Source organism: Lichenostomus cassidix, chromosome 4A, assembly GCF_008360975.1.
Source record: "Lichenostomus cassidix isolate B80296 chromosome 4A, HeHo_3.0, whole genome shotgun sequence".
Classification (NCBI taxonomy): Eukaryota; Metazoa; Chordata; class Aves; order Passeriformes; family Meliphagidae; genus Lichenostomus; species Lichenostomus cassidix.
Window position 1 is genome coordinate 3,858,911 of NC_139485.1, and position 19,664 is coordinate 3,878,574.

At 55.7% G+C, this 19,664-nt stretch overlaps 1 protein-coding gene across 6 annotated transcripts in view; it reads left to right on the forward strand.

Annotated features, from left to right (window-relative positions):
• Positions 1–19,664, forward strand: part of FRMPD3 (FERM and PDZ domain containing 3) — a 58,492-nt gene that overhangs the window by 21,880 nt on the left and 16,948 nt on the right. Inside the window, exons 2-12 of one of the 6 annotated variants that reach the window (XM_085060132.1) lie at positions 7,438–7,595; positions 7,838–7,940; positions 8,298–8,343; positions 9,533–9,637; positions 10,680–10,787; positions 11,288–11,419; positions 11,946–12,065; positions 12,197–12,333; positions 13,114–13,237; positions 13,835–13,924; positions 14,685–14,864. In XM_085060132.1, the coding sequence (XP_084916258.1) occupies positions 7,445–7,595; positions 7,838–7,940; positions 8,298–8,343; positions 9,533–9,637; positions 10,680–10,787; positions 11,288–11,419; positions 11,946–12,065; positions 12,197–12,333; positions 13,114–13,237; positions 13,835–13,924; positions 14,685–14,864 (1,296 nt within the window). In that variant the 5' untranslated portion in view covers positions 7,438–7,444. Of the gene's footprint in view, positions 1–7,432; positions 7,596–7,795; positions 7,941–8,297; positions 8,344–9,532; positions 9,638–10,679; positions 10,788–11,287; positions 11,420–11,945; positions 12,066–12,196; positions 12,334–13,113; positions 13,238–13,834; positions 13,925–14,684; positions 14,865–19,664 lie in introns of those variants that run through there. The other 5 variants (XM_085060128.1, XM_085060133.1, XM_085060134.1 and 2 more) reach the window with 5 other exon arrangements.

The window sequence follows — 19,664 nt, forward strand, 5'->3', positions numbered from 1 at the left end:
CAGGGCAGGGCTGTGGGTTGCTGGAGCTGCTGGGTGAGCTCTCTGAGTCCAGCTCAGGCTCCCTTCTCACCCGGGGGTTGTCACGCAGCCGTCTGGGCTGGGGATGCTGTTATCTCTGCTGCTGTCCTGCCTCCTCTGGCATTCCTTCCCTCAGGTCCCTTCCCTGCCCTGCTCTGTGCTGTGCTGGGTGGAGATAGGAGTCCAAGTCATCCGCTGAGGAAATTGCTCGCTGTAAATCCACAGTGAAAGTCCTGCAATTCCTGAAGGCCCAGAGGAAAGTGCTTGATTGGATTTTCAAGCCTCTCTGCCAGCTGTGGGAGAGGAGGGCTGACAGCCTCCCTGAATCTTCCACACTGATGCCTGGGAGGGGATGCAGGCTGTGCCTGCTTGCTAATGGAATGTAAAGGATGTGTAAATCTCCCGCCTTATTTAACTCCCCCCTGAACTTTATATGCAGCGATAAATTTCTCCTCCTGCAAATCCGCTGGAGCAAGGTGGGCCTCGGGTGCCTGCTGCCCACGCAGGTGAGGGGGGAGCCATTCTCCTGCTGCTGGAGAGGAGCTGCTGAGCCATGCAGCAGCCAGACCTTGTCTCTGAGGAGCAAAAGCTCTGGGGACATGCTATGTGCTCTTGGGAAAAGGCTGAGTTTGGGTTCAAGCTGCCTGTGCCAGCATGAGAGGTGCAGGAGCACCTGGGGCTGGTGCAATCCTTCTCTTCCCCATGGGGCCAAGGGTGTTTGCCTCCAGTACCACCAGAAAGCAAAGGTAATAAAACACAGAGGTCTCCCGGGTTAAAACTATAGCAGGAGCAGACAGGCAGAGAGTGGCCAGGCTATGGTGGGGAACTGCTGTCACTCCAAGCCCCCATCATGCAGCTGAGCATCACACAAATAATGGAGAAAAATGCTGCAGATTTTATTCTATTGCTCCTTATCTCTGATTAATCCTCTTATGTGTTCATCTCATTTTATCCCAGTGTTGGCTGACTGTTTATTGTATTCCTGTAGTTCTGACAAAGACAAAAATCCCTCTGAGTCTTGCCTGGCTAGGCAGGGGGGGCTCCTGCCTGCTGGCACCAGTGGAGCATCACAGAGGAAAGGACCAAGTTTCCATGCCCATGGTCACCACAGAAGATGGTGGCAGAGGAGAGGCTGGAAACCAGTTTGTCCCAGGCCCTAGATTAGTGCCCAGCTGGTTGGGCATCCCCAAATGTAAAGAAAGATACCATAAAAAAATTGTCCCATGGTGTGGCTTTGCAGCCCATGCTTGGGGCAAATTCTCAATGCACTATAGAGGAGACAGGCTTTCCTCTTCACATTCCTCTTCCCTTCCCTGCAAGGGAAACCCTGCCTGTCTCAAGTCCCTCTTCTCCAGCCCAGGCTCTCCAGCTCTGCTCAGTTCTGACAGCAGCCCTGTGGTTCTCTACCTGCTGCTGGGTGAGTCAGGAGCACGAGCCTTCTGGGTCTCACCCTGTTGCTAAAGGATTTTGCTTTGATCCTCTTCTCCAGCTGGGGAGAACAGAAATCCCTTATACAGCCAAAAATCATAGGGAAGATTGGAGGAGAAATTTTTTACCTGAGTGGGAGCCCCTGGTTAAAACAATTTGGTGGAGGAGGATGGTGTTTATAATAGCATAAAATAATCTGGAGAAGGAGAATACTGTTTGTAACATGGTGGAAACCTGCACAAATGAGGGAACCCACAGTCTTCAGGGGGCATTCAGAGAGGTCCCACAGCACCCCAGCCTGTTCCCAGTTGTACAGGCATGGCCAAGCTGTGTGAGGAGGTTGTCATCATCTCACACTCAGCATCCTTCACTCCTGCAGACACCCAGTGTCCTGTGGCACTCTGCTGTGTGCCTCTCCTGGAGCCCAAGGGCTTCCTGAAGGTATCCAGTGGCACACTTGGGCACATGCAGCTGGGGTCCCATCTCTGCCACACACACTTCAGGCAGCCCATGCACAGGACCTGTGCCAGTGAGATGGGCTCAAGTCCTCTCTCCTGCTGCATATTGAGGGAGAGGAATCATCCCAGTCAGACAACTCTTGGTGTAAATTCTCCCAAGATCTGGCAAACTATAGCATGGGAGCTGTGGAGGCCTCTGGCTTCAGTAGCTGGAAATTTCTTTGCAAGCCCAGTTGAATTTCCAGCCTCCCCAACATCCTTTGGCAGTGAGCTCTTGGGATTAATTTGCTCTCGTGTGGCAAAATGCTGGCTTTTCTGTGTGACAAACCTCCTTCCACAGTTGCCCTCCAGTTCTCATGCAGTGCCAGCTGCCTGCCCAGTGTCAGGCTGGTTTCAGGGACTATCATGGTCCCTCTTCTCCTTTCCAGCCTGGAGATCCCAAATCTTAGCTGGGAAAGGCAATGTCTGAGAGTGTTTGCCTGTGGAAGGTGATATACAGACTGAGCTTCAGACTCGCAGTGGTGCATCTGGCTGTGTCTCAGAGCACTTGTGTCAGGACAGTCTCTCCCTGGGCAGAAGCTGTTTCTTCTGGTGACCTGAGCATGGCTGGAGATTGTGCTAGCCATGTTTACTCTGCATTTTCTGTAATAGGCATTGTTACTTTGAGAATTTTGGGGCCCCTCTTGTTCCCAGCACCTTGCTGAGCTGGCTCCACTCCTTGCCAGGAGACAATAAGCCCATCTCTGCCACCCCCTGGATATCACAGGTCCTGGGATTTCCAGCTAGCTCCCAACCTTCCTGGTCCCTCTGCCTGTGTTTACCTCTAGGTGAGATGCCAGGACCGTTTAAAAAGCTGCAGGCTGAGCAGCAGAAGGCTGCAGCTGCTGCCTGGAGCCAGACTGCGGCTGCTGCTTCGTTATTTACAGCTGCCTTTGGCCTCTCCCGAGCTTTTCCAGCAGCTCTGCTGGACACTGCTCGCTGTCTGCTTGTGCCTGTGCTGAAAGCCAGGGGTATTTGTGCCCTCAAACTTGTGCCATCTGGCACCCCACCTTTGTACCAGCAGCATACCTGACTCACCTGCCAGCTCAGGACAGAGCCAGCGCCAGCAGCAAAGCTAACCCCTTTGAGGAGCTCTGCTGATTTTAAACTGCTTCCCAATATTGACAGCAAATCCAAGCTGGAGCACAGGGGGCAAAGCCATATGGCAGAGCCGTACGCAGGCTGTGTTCTCCAGGCTGGCTCCATGAAGGACTTCAGCCATGAAGGCTGGGGTGATTCTGCTGCCTTTAGTGTTGGTCTCAGCCAGGCTGGCACTCCTCAGTCCAGCTCTCCTCGCTTCAGTCAGCTGTTAAACACTGCCAAAGCAGGGCCAGCGTGACCAGGCTGTCAGGCTCTGTGTGTGACCGAGCAGCTACTCAGTGCTCTGGAAGTACAGCATCTGTTTGCCCATGCTGGGTGTGTCTGACATGTTAAGGTGGGCCAAATGTCATCTTCCAAGGTGACCAGCTGCCTACTGGGTGCAGATGCAGGGCTGATGGAGCAGAGATGCACATCGTGGTGGATCCCGTGCCAGCCTGCTCTGCTTTTGTCCCCACTGTTGGTCCCCACACACCCTGGCAGCCCCATGGCTCCATCTGAGATGGAGATCAGGGCGTGAGGCTGGAGCTGCCATATGGTCCCCATAAAAACACTTCTTGGCCCGTTCCCTGGCGTTTCCTGCCACTGCCACACGTGCTCAGGATCCCACATGCCTCACAAGCCGTTCTCCAACTGCAGCCCAGCAGATGGAGGAGCCAGGCATGGTTTTGCAGTAGGAGAGGCAGGAATCCATGGGCTCTGCCTGTTCTTGGGTTGCTCACAGCAGCAGAGGAAGGGGGAGGAGAGCTGGCACCCACCCCTGCAAAGCGCCCCTCTACAGAAGAGGCAAGACCTTCCCACACCCATTCCCCATCCTGGAGCTCCACTGTGAGCCCTTCTTCAGCTGCAGAAAGTGTTTTCACCTGTTTAAAGGCAGTTGGACATGGTGTGAGTGTCCTAGGTAGATGGAGACCATCGTTCCTCCCAGGCAGGTGGTACTGGTTTATTTTGGTGGCAGATGGCCAGTCAGCATTAAGAGCAAAGGCAGAAAATCAGTCCTCAGAGGGAGCAGAGATTTATTGCAGTAGGAAATTAAAAATGTATGCATCAGCTTTTGGAGTAACTCCTGTTCTGCCTTTGTCTGTTTGGGGGGGGATGAGGGCTCTGTGCTCAGCCCTGCTCTGTGGCAGGGAGCTCTGAAGGTGCTCGAGAAGCTGAAGGCACATCCCTTGGCAGTGAATCATGATGGGCTGTGACTGGATGGAGCTGATGTCTCTCTTAGCTTGGGTGGCAGAGTGTGACCAGATCAGTGTCAGCTCTGAGCACAGCAGATGAGTGTCCAAGCCTCAGGAGTAGGACCTCTTCATGCCATGTCAGTCAAGATGCTATGAAGAGCTGGGTGTTCCCACAGGGGTACATCTGTGGTGGGCTCCGGCAGCTGCTGGGCACAGAGGGGTTTCTCCTGATGAGTCCTTTTTTTGGTGCTGAGCTGTTTCCCAGTGACTTCATGCCTCCGTGGCATTGTGCCTTGGTGGTCCCCAAGGACACGAGGGATGCAGAGAAGGCTCCTGGGTAAGGGTGGGCAGCAGGCAGATAGGGACACAAGTGGGGTGGGGACATGAATACAAACAGCCATCTGCTCCCTGCGGTGGGATGGGGTCAGGGCTGGTTTGTGCCCACCAAGGGCGTGGCAGGTGTTTGTGTCCCCAGGTGAGGCTGGGTTTGGGTGCTGCTGGTGGCACAGAGCTGCTGAGCTCCCCGGGTTGTTCACAGCCTCAGCCTCCTGCTATGAGAGCAAGGCCGAGAGCTTTGAAGCCCAGCGCAGCTCTTTGCCCAGAAATTAAAAGAAACAAAAAAATCAGGCTTCACAGAAGTGATGGCTCCCGGGGTGCAGCCAATTACTAGTGTAAGGGAGAGAGCTACCTTACCCACTGCTGCTTCTGGTTTTCTCTGCCCTCTTGCTCTGGTCCAGGGTAAGCACACGTTATTCCCAGAGCCTGGCGTGGTAGAACTGCTGCAGGAAGGACATTCAGAGCCCCAGTCTGGAGAAGGCATGTTGTACCTGCTGCTGAGCATATTACTGCTTCTCCAGGAGTGGATAAGTCCTGCTTACTCGTCCTCTTTTATTTAATTTCCTGGTAATGCTTCTGCAGCGTCAAAGTCTTATCAGGAGAGGAGCAGCTCAAGAGCCCGGTAAAGGAGTTTTTATTGTCGGTATCCATCTCTTATTTCCCTCTTCCCTTTGACGCTGGATGACAGGCTGGTCATGGCTGAAGTGAGGTGTGTTTCCCTTTCCTTTTGTCTGTCTTTTAAAGCTGCAAAGACTTCCCTGCTAACCAATTCTGATGGTAATTCGGCTGCGTGAGAGGCTGCTGTTCTGGTCCCCGGGCTGTCACCGGCCGTGGCTCAGCCGCGGGCTCCGTGGGGAGGAGTGAGGGTGACACCGGCTCCCAGATTGCACACCGAAGGACAGATCCGGGGACACAACAGCTCTGACTGGGCAGCTCTGGTGTGGCACTCGCCATCCACTTGGCTGTGACTCGGTGAGCCAACCCCTGCCTCTGTTTCCCCAGAGCAATGGCACTGAGCTCAGCCACTGAGGCATCCCAGCGCCGTTTATCCTCGTGTTCATCTGCTGCAGTGGCTTGTGCATGGGGGGCTGGAATTGCTGTGGGCAGCAGAGGTGGGATGGAAGGAGTGTCCCCTGGAAGCCAGCATCTGGGTGACTGCTGTCAGCCAGCTCCATCTCTGCACAAGCCAGGCGTTCTCCTCCCTGGCCGTGCCAGGCATGTGGAGACGCAGTGCTACATTCAGTCGCCTTTTCAGCTGCACACAATGGCCTTGGATAACGTTTGTTTGAGAAAATTGGTTGAATCGTGTGGTTCTTTTTGTTGTGGTTGTTACTGTTGTTCTTTTAAATGCTCATGGGAGTAGCAGAGCAGCTAATGAGGCGGCGCAGAGACAGTCGCTGGGGAGATGGTCTCGCCTGTACTTCCCTGCAGCTGCACTCTCCTGCTGATGGAGCTGGCTCTGCTTCTCCTGGGAGCGCTGATGGGTGCGGCATTCCCGTGCTCAGGGGGTGCCCACACCCTTCTGATCCTCACCAGTTCCCTTCCACAGGCCTCACCATTTTGCTCCGCAGCCATGTGGAGAGGTGAGGAGCGGATGAGGGAGAGGAAAGGCACGAGTCCCCATCCGGCTGGGCACTGGGAATGGGGCTCTGTGGACCTGGCTGTGGTGACATCCCATGGTCAGCGCTGTATCCTGACCCTGGGCAGAATCACCTGCTGCTCCGAGCTCTCCTGGCTCCCGCATGGCATCCTTCCTTCGAGGATTTTGGGTGGTCACCTGGGATTCAGGCTCGGCACAGCCTGTCTTTGCTGGCAGTGATGTCCTCAAGCTCCGAACTATGTGTGCCAGGAGCTCCTGTCCCCTTGCAGCCCCACGTGCTGTCCCTCTTGGCTCTGCAGCAGGTGCCAAACACAGCACTGGGAGCGGCTGGGGATGTCAGAAATGCGGACAAATAGCATTAGATGGATGATGCATCAAATCCTAAACTGATAAGAGATGGAATGATTGGTGTGTTGTCAAAAGGCCGGGAAGGATCTCTTTTAAATAGACTAAATAGTCTGGACAGGAACAAGCAATGAGCAGCACAGAAACAACAGCACGTTCACCACTTTGTTTTTCTGGCTGGGCTGTATGTGTTGCCATCTGTGCTGTGCTCTGTGGCCATCCCGTGGTGCTGGGATTGCTCCCCATAGCAGGCTCACAGCCCTGCCCAGCAGCCTGGAGCCAGGCTGGCATTGCTCCGGGATGCCAAGGGCAGCTTTGACATGACCTTGCCCTGGCCTGGGTCTCCCCATCTTCTGCTTGTCTCCTCTTCAAGGAGTCTCTGGGCTGGTGGTGGAGACTCAGTTGTAGCACCAGGGCTGAGCCTGCCTTAATCCCAGCTTTTAGACTGGCTAAACTTGTTCTCACTTATCTCTGATACTGTTCGGCTGTGTTACACAGCACGAAAAAGCCAACCCCTGAGCTCTGCAGAATGGCAGCTCTTCGGCTGTGCCAGGGCCACTGCCTCCCCTAACCCTCACGGCACTGCATTCCCTCAGGGAATGGCCAGGGCCATACCACCAGGAGTTTATCCACACAGAACTCCCATCTAATGAAGTGAAATGGCAGGGGCAGTGAGGTGCTGGGAGGATGGCATGATTTACCCTTGTGAGGCATCTCTGTGAATGTCTCCCCTGAGCTGCTGGTGCTGTGGCAAGGACAGGCAGAGAGCAGCACTGCACTGCACAGGAGGACGGAGCTGTGGCTGTCCCAGGAAGGGACTGGCAGTGCTGGGAGCAGTGCAGGTGGAGTGGGGCTGCCCCCAGGTGCCAGAGGGCTCGGTGTGCCGGGCAGGGCTGCGAGGTGGGGCGCATTACAGCCTGTCCCTGTGATTGCAGCGCAGCCATGTGATGCCGGAGGAGCGCGGTGGCGATGATATGGAATGTGGGCAGCTGCCTTCGGACACGCTCCGACAGGTGACGGTCCAGCGCCACCCCCTCTACGGATTCGGCTTCGTGGCTGGCAGCGAGAGGCCAGTGGTGGTGCGGTCGGTGGCAGCAGGTAGGGTGTGGGGATGGTCCTGGACACGGCCACAGTGTGCCAGGAAGCACAGCGGGACTTTCCCCCGGTGGGACGCTTCCCTGGGCTCCTGTCCTCTCCTGTCCCCTCTGGTGGGCCCACAGGGTGTCCTCCACAGACACATACGTGGGCAAATGCTTTGGGGATGCTTGGGACCCTCCTGCTTCCCCTCCACCCCGCAGCTCCGGGATGCCTGGGTTGGCCCTGACCCTCTCTCCTGGCAGGCGGCCCCTCTGAGGATAAACTCCTGCCAGGAGACCAGATCTTGGCCATCAACGATGAGGATGTGAGTGAAGCCCCCAGAGAGAGATTCATCGAGCTTGTCAGGTGAGGACAACACTTGTCCCTCATCGCCTCTTGGGAGGGGCTCATGCTGGGCTGCTGTGCCCCTACCAAAGCCTTGGGGTGTCAGTGCACACCCGTGTCACCAGTGTCACTGCTGGGGTGGGGAATTCTCAGCCTGAGCAAGGGGAGTGCATTGGAGCAAGTGCCATAGCCGTTCCTAGCTGGCCAAGAAGTGGGAAAACATCCACAGCCACAATATCAAGCACCCCAAGGAGCCCACAAAGGTCCTGGCCACCACTGGGCTGGGAAGGGTGGGATGTGCTCTCAGTAACCAAATGCACATATCAAGGTCCATCACCATAAGGTCCCATCCATCTTCATTTCTCCTTTCTGTCACAGGAAGGCCAAGGACTTCATCATCCTCACGGTCCTGCACACCCACCAGGTGAGACTGGCAGGGCCATGGTCAGCTCCAGGGGAGCCAGGACAGGGATTAAAAGCCCTTCTGAAGACTAAAGTGGGGTCCCTGGAGACCCCAGGAGACCACTCTGGCAGCTCAGCTGATTTGTTGGACCAGAGTCTCACCACCCCAAGGCTCTTCCAAGCTGTTGGGTCTGAGAGCTGCTGCTGCCCCTTGGGGTCAGTGGGTGTGCAGTCATCTCCCTGTCCTGGTCACCAGGAGGAAGGAAGGAAAAATATCCCCAAACCCATATGGTCTGCTGAGGGCATCACACATGTCTGATGGAGTACCCCACCATGCCAGAGGTGGCAGGGAGGGGTAGCTGCTGGCTCGGGAGTCCCTGGGGAGCATGGAGAGCCAGGCTGCAGTAGGGCTGGAGGTGCTGCTGGCACCAGTGGCATGGTGCACTGGGGCTCAGTGCCCATGGCACTGGAGCAGACTGAAGTGTCACACCTGGGGCACCGTTTGTGCTTCCCTGAGTCCTTTGATGTTGGGGAAGCAGAGAAGTGTGAGAGCTCCCCTGTGCTCCTCTCCTCTCCAGGAAGGAGATGCCACCACCCAGCGCTGCTCTGTCAGGAGCGGGGGCGTGTGCCACGCTGCAAAAAGTTTTTTGCCTCCTGGCCCGGGATGGCTGCCAGCCAGGACAGGCTGCTCAGCTGGTGCTGACACCATCACACACACACACACACAACTCTGTGGCATGGCTGTCTCTGTGCTGGAGGATGTGCAGGCAGAGGCTCCCCCAGCACAGCCACCAGAACATCCTGCAGGGGTGCCCAGGGTGCTGCCATCTCCCCGTGGCTGCAAATCCACATCCTTTCATCTCTCCTCTCCAGTCGGTGCCAGTGCCTCTGAGCAAAAGCTGGCTGACATCTGCTGGAGCTCAGCCTGCCCAAGGGGTGCCAGGCATGAGTGCTCACTGGGGTGCAGCCTCCCTGTCACACTGATGCTGTTGGTGTGGCTTCAGGGGCTGCCTCTCATCGTTCTGACCCTGCCTGCAGCGCTGGGTAACCACAACCAAGGGGACTTGCTTTCCACCCCTTCCCATTTCATGGTTTGCTGCCCGCTCCCTGTCATCATACTGGCTCCAGAGGGGTTTTCTCTGGGCCATATGTCTGGCTTTCCCCATGGCTCCAAAGGCAGGCAGGTGATTTACCCAGTGCTCTCTTTCCAGTCTCCCAAATCTGCTTTCATCAGCGCAGCCAAGAAGGCGAAGCTAAGGTCCAACCCGGCCAAAGTCCGATTTTCAGAGCAGGTGACAGTCGGCGAGACAGACCCAGTAAGTCCTGCCCTGCCTTCCTCTGTGTTTCAGGCCCTTGAGGTGTCCCCAGGGGCATGGGGTGTGAGGTTGTTGGGGGCCACAGGGCACCTCTTCTCTGATTTGGGCTCTGCAGGTGAGAGCAGCCATCTGGCCTGGGCACGTGTCCTTGGGCACAGTCAGTGTGTTGGGTCACTGCTGGGGGGACTTTCTGTGCTCCTCCCCTGTCCTTCTGATGGAGCCCCAAAAATTGGCTTTGGAAAGCTGGTCTCTACTGAGTCCCCCTGGGCACCCAAGGGAGGCATCCAGGCAATGCCAGTGCTTTCCCTAAGGAAGGTCTGTGGCTTCCAGCTGGATGCCAAATGCTTTGGAGTGCCTGTATGTGGGGCAGGGTGACTAGGGCACTGCTGCATGGCCATGGAAGCTGAAGGGTTCCAGCCCAGTGCTTTCATCTCTTAATTGCAGAAAGGTTTTATTAACACGAAAAAAAAAAAAAGGAAAAAAACCAAACAAAACAAAACTGAAAAAAACCTTGTAAAGCGCTTCTAGCACATTCTATTTTTAAGCAAAATCAATTAGGTAATTATCTGATTGAAACGCTTCTCACTAAATAAAATCAGCCTTCCCCCAACTTCCTGCAGAGGGGGTGTGCAGGGTTGAGGAGGGGATAGGCTTGGGGTAAGGGTCAGGAAAGGGGGATCAGCTTGGAGGCACCCCAGCCATAGCTCCCCTCTGGGACACCAGCTGGGGAGCAGGACAGGCTGCCAGGCTTGGGCACTGGGATGTGCTGGACAGAGCAGGATGCTTTGTTCCCACTGCAGCTGCTGGGAACTGAGGAGGTGAATCTGTCAGGCAGCTCTGAATTGCCTCATCTGGGCTTCTTGATGGATCAACAGAATGCTGGGTTTTCAGGGGAAATGTTCCTCTTTGCACAAAAGCACAGAGCAGTAGAGGATGCCACGAGTGCTCCATCACTGACACTCATTCTCTCTCCCCGCCCTCCCTCTGTCTCTCTGTGCCCCTCACCCTCCTCACCTCCCCCTTTCCTGGCCCCACATGCCAGGACATGTTGAAGAAAGAAGCTCTCCTCCTCATTCCCAACGTGCTGAAGGTTTTCCTGGAGAACGGGCAGATCAAATCCTTCACGTTCGATGGCCGAACCACTGTGAAGGTGAGCCCCTCGCTTCCCCCGTGACACTCCTCTCCTCCCACCTGCCCAATCCGTTTTTCCTTCTCCTGCACCGCAGTGGCACTGGGCTGGCTGCGAGCCGCTCTGGCATGATGGATAGCCTGTCTGCCTCCCCGGGCGGCACGCTTTGCAGCTGGCAGGGATGGGGATTTGCTGGCTCTCTCCCTCTCCTGACTTTTCCCCTTGCTGTGAGCCTGCTCTCCAGCCAGGCTGGATGCTCCTGCAAGTCCCCTTGCCAGGGCCCAGCTCCCTGCAGCCCCTTCAGCGCCACCACGGTGTTTCCCGAGGTGTTGGGGGTCTGGCTGCTGTCACCTCCTGCTGCAAGGTCACTGGGTACCATCCCGTGGTCCCTCTCACACTACCGGGCCTCATCCTGGCACAGCCCAGATTGCCAGGGAGGGGTGGGCTCTCACTAAGGTTCCAGCTCCCACCCTGGGAAGTACCCAGTGCCTCTCACCCAAGCCTGTCCATGGTGTTTGCAGGACGTGATGGTGACATTGCAGGACCGCCTGTCGCTGAGACACATTGAGCACTTTGCCCTGGTCCTGGAGTATTCCAGCCCGGAGCAGAGCCACCGCTTCCTGCTGCTCCAGGACAAGCAGCCGCTGGCCCACGTAAGCTGCTGGGTGTGGGAGGGTGTTGGGATGGCCATGGTGAGGGGCTGGGGCACAGAGAGCCTCTTCTTCCCCTTCTGCGGGGCTTGGCTGGAGTGGCACAGCCTCTCCTTGTCTCTGGCATTGTTCTGCAGGCTCAGGGCTGAAAAGGGTGGGCAAAGAGGGAGATAATTAGGGTTTTACCCATCCCACACTGACAGTATCATGGAGATGCTCTGTGCTCCAGCCTGGGCAGCTGCAGACAGAATTCATGAACATCCTTGACTGGGAGATCCTGGAAGCTGGTGCTGTACAGGACTAGGGATAAAATGGGGATCATGGAGGAAATGTTAGCTTGAGTGGCATAAACCCTACAGCACCAGGCAAAGCTGTCACACCAAGGAAGGCTGGGCTGTTCCCAGGATGAAAGGTGGTACATGGAGGAGATAAATCAAATATCACCCCAGAAGAGAGGGGAGGGAGTTTCCTGCCCTGCAGCCAAATATATGGTTCCTGGGCTCACTGCTCCCCTCTGCTCCTGCCACAGGTCGTGCAAAGAACACACTACCACGGCATGAGATGCCTCTTCCGTGTGAGCTTCTTCCCCAAGGACCCCGTGGAGCTGCTGCGCCGCGACCCGGCAGCTTTCGAGTACCTGTACATCCAGGTAGGGCGCTGGGAGCCGGTGGTGCTCGTGGCCCACACGTCTGCCAAGGCTGGGCTCTGTGGAGGCACCCCTCAGGTGGCAGGTGCCCTGTCCCCGTGGCTGTCTGAGGTCACCTCTCCTCCCTCCCGCAGAGCCGCAACGATGTGATCCGAGAGCGCTTCGGCACAGACCCCAAGCCGGAGATGCTGCTGGGGCTGGCTGCCCTCCACATCTACATCACTGTCTCAGCCACCCGCCCCAGCCAGAAGGTCTCCCTCAAGAACGTGGAGTGAGTTCTCCTCCCTGTCCCCATGTCCTTTGTGTCCCTTCCCTGTGCCCCTGTGTCACTGGGGTGTTTTGGGGTGTGGAGCATGAGATGCCCTGAGAGCCCCCTGAGCTGGGCAGTGGCTCAGGGGCTTGGCAGCAGTGACACACAGCCCCTGGTCCCACCGCGGGGCTCTGTAAGACCCCCTCACACTGACATCCAGCCACATGCAGCAGCCAGGACTGGGAATATTTGCTATGAGTCCAGGATCATTTCCATGGGAACCTGGGCTGATTTTCCACTTGCATCCAAGGCAAGGAGAAGGCTCTGTGGCTGTGTAATCTCAACCTGTCACCAAGCTGTGCAGCCCTGGCTTAGCCCTCCTGCAGCTCCTGGGGGACCTAAGCCCACAGCCAGCCCATCTGTGCAGGTTGGCCTTGCCCAGCTGGCACAGGGAGGAAGGAGGGGGGTGTCACCCCGGGCGGACCCCAGAAGAGGTTTGAGAATTTGCCCTGCATCCCCTAAGCTTACATGAAGGTGGGTGGGAGCTGGGGTGAGCTGCAGAGCCTGCCACTGCTGTACCCCAGCCTGATGCTGGCAGCTGTGGCACCAGCCCGGGGTCACATCCCCTTGGAGACCCGGGCTGGGGGCTGCTGCTGCTCTGGCTATGGCACTAAGGAAGTGCTGGTGTGGCTCCGGCTCCCTCTGATGGCAAGAGGATGCTCTGGGATCAGCATCCCTGTTTTCTCAGCCCTCTGGCAGTGTCTCCCACCTGGCAGCTCAAGCAGGCTTCCCTCCCCACAGGAAGGAGTGGGGCCTGGAGCCCTTCCTGCCCCCCTCGCTCCTGCAGCTCATCAAAGAGAAGAGCCTCCGGAAATCCCTCTCGCAGCAGCTCAAAGCCCACCAGCACCAGCCTGGCGGCACCAAGGTGAGCCCAGCCCACACAGCCCCAGCTCAGGACTACTCTCCACCCCAGCCTGTTGTCCCCAGCTGCTCAGGGACTCTTGTTATTAAATCCCCTTGGATGGGAAATAAATCCCAGATAGCCAGGTAGACACTCTCTCTCCTGAATCTGCTTTTAAGAGCTGATCTGGATTGCGGGAAGTGCAGTGAGGATCAGGGGTGAGATCAGCTGAGATCCAGCTCTCAGCTTGGCTCAAGTGCACACATCAGTTCGCTGTTATCTCTGCTTTGGGCTTGGAAAGCTCAGGAGGTGGCTGCTGAGCCACTGCCTTGGTCCCTGCAGCCTTCACAGCTCCCCAGGGAGGGTTGTACATCTTCAGGGGGTCATACATCAAGCATGGGGGCTGTGCCTCTGCTCTGAGTTACCTCCCAGCACCTGCCCAGGATGGCAGGGGAGTGCAAACTCCCCTCACCCATAATTCAGACTCACTGCCAGCACAGTCCATGCCCAGACATGCCACAACTTCCTGCACACCCCTGACTGAGAGCCCCCTAATCTGCACCAGCCTCTTGCATCTCTTCCCCCTGTGCTGATGATCACCCATGTGATGTGTTTTGGCAGGTCTCCACAGCCCAGGCAAAGCTGCAGTACCTGAGGATCCTGAATGAGCTGCCGACCTTTGCTGGGGTTCTCTTCAACACAGTGGGACTGGTACGGTAATTCAGGCTGGGCTGGGAGGTGCCTGCAGGGGGGAGCCAGGGGACAGGTGGCTCCCACAGAAATTACTTCCCTCAGTCTCTTGCTCTGCCCTGCTGAGGTCCAAGCCGACCCAGAAAAGCCTTGAGAGCCTCTGCTGTCAGTAGGTTGGATCTTCAGCTCTGCAGGGTCAGGATCTGCCTGAGCAGACAGCATGTTTTTTAATCTCTGACACCAAAGCAATGCCTCTGAGCCAGCCTGTGAGTTGAACTGTGTTTAAGGGGTAGAGAGTATTCCCTTATACTCTTTTGCAATGGTCTGCCCAGCTCCTTTTCTCCTCCATAGTTTTAGACCAGAGCAAGAAATATCCCTATTGCCAGTCAAGGCTTTGGTCTTTCTTCTTTTCTGATATTCACTCCCTCCTTTGCTTCTGTCTCTCAGAGGCAATGTCAGATCAGACAGATTTGTAACATACTCTTACTTTAGTGTAATGACACCAGTGAGCCTGAATATTTCATGTGGGCAGTCAGTTCAGAGATTTATTTTTAAATAGTCCTGGCATCCTGTTCACCACTTCCAGCTCTGCAGAGGGGCTCAGGGAGGCAGGTTCACAGCACCAGCCTTAACTACTGCTCTGCAAAAGCCATCTAGGACCTGGCCAAGCTGCCAGCATTGAGGCTTGGCTCCATGGAGAGAGCCAGGTGCAGCCTGTGCAGCCCCAGGGTGTGTTTGTTCACCTGTCTGTCTCTCTGTCTCCATGCCCCTGTGCCACCAGGACGAGAAGCAGCCAGCCACCACCCTGCTGGTGGGACCCCGGCACGGCATCAGCCACGTCATCGACCTGAAGACCAACCTCACCACGGTGCTGTCGGAGTTCAGCAAGGTCAGCAAGATCCAGCTGTTCAGGGAGAACCAGGGCGTGGCCCGGGTGGAGACGAGCATCCTGGATGCCAAGGTAGGCATGGGTGCTGTGGAGGCAGACACGGGACAGAGGGTTGGAGATGATGTTGGGGGTTTGGGGCCAGCCTTTGAGGGGATTCACGTCACAAGTGTGCACTGGAGAATCTGCTTGGGGATTCCTAGAGACTCCAAAGCCCCTTTGACACTCAGGTCTGCAGCATCTCCCCTGCTGGTCTGCCTCATGGTGCCACACAGGCAGGGACTGCTGCCAAGAGCCACAAGGCAGGCATGGTGGCATTCTGGCCTTGACCCAAACACCTCCCTAATAGTTCGAGTGGGATCTTTGGGGTATATGGGGGTGACACAGGCCAGGCAGCTAGCAGGACCCTTAGGCAGGACAGCACCTCACCTCTACTCAGGGCTGGAGGGAAACAGTGCACAGCCATGCCAGCTACTGGAGGGGACTGGGAGGTTTCATGCATTGGTAGCACTTGTGGAACTTGTCAAGTTATGCACGATTGAACAAACTGGAAATGATGGGAAGGGGGTGTCAGGCTCAGACTCTGAGCACAGATCACTGTGTGTCCCTGTCCCAGTAGCCACTGCCAGCTGCCCCTGTTAGCCTCCCCTTTAGCCCCCAGAGCACTCCTCCAGACCTCCTGAGCCTTGTGTTTGATCAACCCCCATCTCCTGCTGGTTGTTTTGTGTGTGGTTCTGGTTCTGGTAGTCAATCCCTGTGCTCAGGCCCTGCCACCCCTCCTCAGCCCACATGGGTCCCAAACCCTCCAGGAAAACTGTCAGCAATTCAGTAAGAGCTTTACTTACATCTTTGGTGCCTGTTCCAGCAGCCACAAGATCCTGAGATCTTCCATTGGCCTTTGCTCAGGTTTTTAACAAGCTGGGACAGGCAGACCTAAAGACAGATAGCTGTGTGCTTGCCCCAAGGCATCCTCAGTGTCACTGCCTCCCTGCACCCAGCCCTGCCCTGCCCCATGGGGAAGGACAGCTGAGAGCCAGAGATCTCAAGCATTGTCTCCTCCTCTCCTCCCACCTTGAATTCAACAGGACAGAGTTATGATTGAGTCTGGGATAAATTAGACAGGAGCAGTACTCGGCAGAGACTAGCACAGTGGAGCCAGGACTGTGGGGCATGGAGATGCTGCTGCACAAGCCCTCTGAGCTTTTGGCTGTGGGTCACTTTTGCTGCCCCTGCATTCATCCCTTTTCCCCCCAGACTGATGAAGCTGAGCTGCTTTGCCAGCTGTCTCTGTGTTTCCTCATCTCACGCAAGGTCTCTAAGCCTCAGCCCTCTCTCCAGTCCTTTCCCTGCTCTGCTTCAGTTGCAGCCTCACAGATGTAATCATGGTGGATTTGTTTAGCATTCTCCTGCTGCCTCCTGTCCTGGTGGATTTCAGCACTTTCTCCCACCAGGCTCATTAATTCCTCCAAGCCTGCTTTCCTGCTGCTGCTGTGCCTGGTCCAGTAGCCCTGTTAACCTGCAGTAACATCCCATAGCCTCTGCCAGAGCCACGTTAATCCTCATCCCCTCTGCTTCAGCTCTCCCCTCCAACAGTCTCATCGATGAAGTGCTTTTTTTGCATTCCTATTTCAGTGGGCATTTGGTCAACTGTAACATTTTTAACATTCCTTTTTCTGCATCCCACCGAGGCCAGTTGTTGTGCAGTTAAAGCCTTGGTGTCCTGCTGTGCCTGCCCCAACCCTTCAAAGCCCTCACCCTCCCCTGCTGCAGCCTGCAGCCCTCCTTGCCCAGCCCCTCCAGCTGCCTGGGCTGTGCAGGAATCCATCAATTTACTCCTTACAGAGCAGGAATAACCACGGGATATTGCCTGCACCTAGGGTAACCCTGCTGGTTCCTCCTGCTGCCCACTCCCCTCGCATTTATGTGTATAAAATCACCATATTAATGCATTAATAACAGGCTGGTCATGACCCTGTCACTGCTCGTGGCTCACTGTGAGTGCTCTGAGCATGGCTGTCCCCACTGTCCTGCAGCTCCATGGCACTGAGCTCTTGAGGTGCTGCTGTCCTCTCCCTGGTGTGGAAGAGCACACTGTTCCCCGAGGCACAGACTGGCCACAGGAGTGACAGATGCTCTGGAGGCTTAGGTGATGCTGGCATCCATCTGCTCTAAATTAGGTGTCAATTCCCACGCAGCTTGTCCACAGATCCCACAGTGCTGCTCCCCACAGCAGCAAAAATCCACTCTGTACCACCACCAGCCCTTTCCTGCTGCATGAGTAGACTTGCTCCTGTGACCCTGCTATCCAGCCCCCCAAATGCTGGAGAAAAACCAGCTCACTGGAGTAAACCAGCTCACATACTTCCTGCAAGCACATCTGCATGCACAGGGCTTTATCTCCGTGAGCAATTCCAGGCAGCTGCCTCTGGCCACTGAAAGCCCCTCTGCCTGCCTGGAGTGGAGCAAGAACCCCATTTGTGGATCTCAGCAGGCTCAACAGCACCCTGCCAGGGCAGAGGCTGCTGTTATCTGTCTTCATTTAGCCATTATCCAGAGGGCTGGGTTTTAGAGCCAGAATGTCTGCTCCAAAATGAGGCATATGCTAATCCTACGCAGGACAGCGATGGATGAGGCAGGCTAAGAAAAGCAGGCAAAAAGATCATTACCTCACAGTGCTAATCTGCTCTCTACAATTATTCTATTGCACTGAACGTGTCACTGGCTAAAGCCTTAGGCTGCAAATCACTCTGTTTCTGCTGTGAGCTGCAAACCATTAGAGGGCTCAAAGTGGTGTCATGAATGCTCTGGGGACCTGTCAAATCCATCTCACCCTTGGAAGGCTATCAGAGCTCCATGGATTGCAGTGTAGGAGGGGATGTCCCCCTGGGCCATTGCACCCTGGCACTGCTGCTGTCCTGGGGCAGCTCCCAGCCTGAATCTGTAGGAGTTGCTCACTGAGTTCCTTTGAAAACACAGATGGTCAGTGATGGCCTAGGGTTCTGTGCAGAAAGACAGTCTTGAATTGCTAAGTGTAGTTAAAACAATGGATTAAAAAAGGGATCAGATCGTGGAGCAGCTCTCAGCTGGGAGGTCTGAACACCCTGAGCAAACCAGCCAGCAGGTCCAGACATCCTTATCTGCTGCTGACCTGCAAACACAGCCCAGACTCACCTGCCAGGAAGGAGCTGGGGGAGATTTTCAGGTAACAAACAGGCTTGAGGAGATGGCAAACAATTTGCATTTATTTCGGGTGGAAAAGAAATACTGTTTGTTTTATGAATTATTCAATAGGTAGTTAATTGGTTTGTTTTGGAGCTTTTCCATCCTGGGCTTCAATTTCTGTTTAAAACAGCCCAATTTGGGAAACAAACCCAGGGCTAGTACCTCTGCTTTGCCTTCTTTTGCTTTTTGCCACAGTGAATGTGGCAAGAGGGGAGCAAATGCTGACAGAACTCCTCAGAGAAGAGCTGCACAACCTTGGGACAGAAGAACAAAAACCCTCAGGCCTCTGCTGCTGGTTCCAAGAATGATTTTTGTTCCCTGCAAGGTCTGTGAGAGCTGCTGGGAGAACAGGAGCAGGTTTTGTCTCAACAGACACAGAGGGAGTGAGCTAGTTTTGCTTGGGAATGCTGAGAAAGCTCCCAGCCCGTGGCTGGGGACAGGACAGTGCTGCCCCAGCTGCACTGCAGTGGTGCAAGTGGTCATTTTGCAGGTTCCAGTGGTCATTCTCGCCTGACAAAGCCAATGTCAGCATCTCCTGCCTGGCACCTGGACAAGCCTGGCAGCCCCAGTGGGGCACAGAGGGGTGACTGCTCAGCTCCAGGCTCCTCTGGCCGTGCAGCTCCACAGCTCCTGCAGGAACAAAGGGTTTGTTCTTAATGAAATGTCTTTTCCAATGGAGCATTTCTCCTTTCTGATTCGCACAGCTGCACACCGCTGGGCTTTTTTGTTACTAACAGTCTTGACGTTGGAAAAAAGGCTGCTGAAGCACTCTGAATGCGAATGAAAGAATGCTTGGGGGACAGCAGGATCACCTGAGCCTGGACAAGCGTCTGCAGCTTAGCAGAGGAGCTGTCCCAGGCTGTGCCCTGTCCCTGTGCTGGGCTCTGGGGCAGCAGCCCGCGGCACTGGCTGCTCGCCAAGCGCAATTCAATCAAAGCCATCGGGGTAATTGACTTCGGTCTCCCAGCAGGACCTGCAGCCAGCCGGCACTTAAGCTGAGATCAAGACCTGACAGAGGAAAAACAAAGGAAAAATTAATTCAGAAAGATCCCTGGCTGCTGCTGCTGTGCCTGAATCTGGGTACTGTGTTGGTGTCACTGGGCCCCCCGTGTGCTTCCAGCCTGCCATGGAAAAAGAGCACACCGGGCACGGCTGGGGCTCAGCCTTCTCCTCTCCCCGTGGAAGGAGCCCAGGAGCACCTTCCTCTCGCTGGCCATGGGATGGTGACCCCTCTGAGCCTCCCCCACTCCAGCCTGGCTCTGCTCCCCTGAGCTAGGCGTGGTGGGAAGGTGCCCAGTGCAGATTTGCCAAATTCTAGTCTGGAAACAGCATCCACAATGTCCCAAGGGCAAGCAGGGCTGACATTCTTCCTGCTCCTACAAGCACTGACTGAAGCCCCCGAGCTTTCTCCTACAGGAAAAGCGAGGCTTTGGAGTGACAATGGACCCACAGGCTCTGGCTCCTCACGCCAAATTAATCTTTATTTGCATGAAGCCATTCTGAAACACTGTCATCTCGTGGGAGAGAGGGAGGGATTGAGACTTCCTTTGGCTCAGTACCTGGGTGGGAGGGGTGGACGCAAATCCCTGCTTGCAGTGGGATGCAAAGCAAGGGAATGGGATGTAAAGCAAAGGAATGGGATGAAAGCAAGGG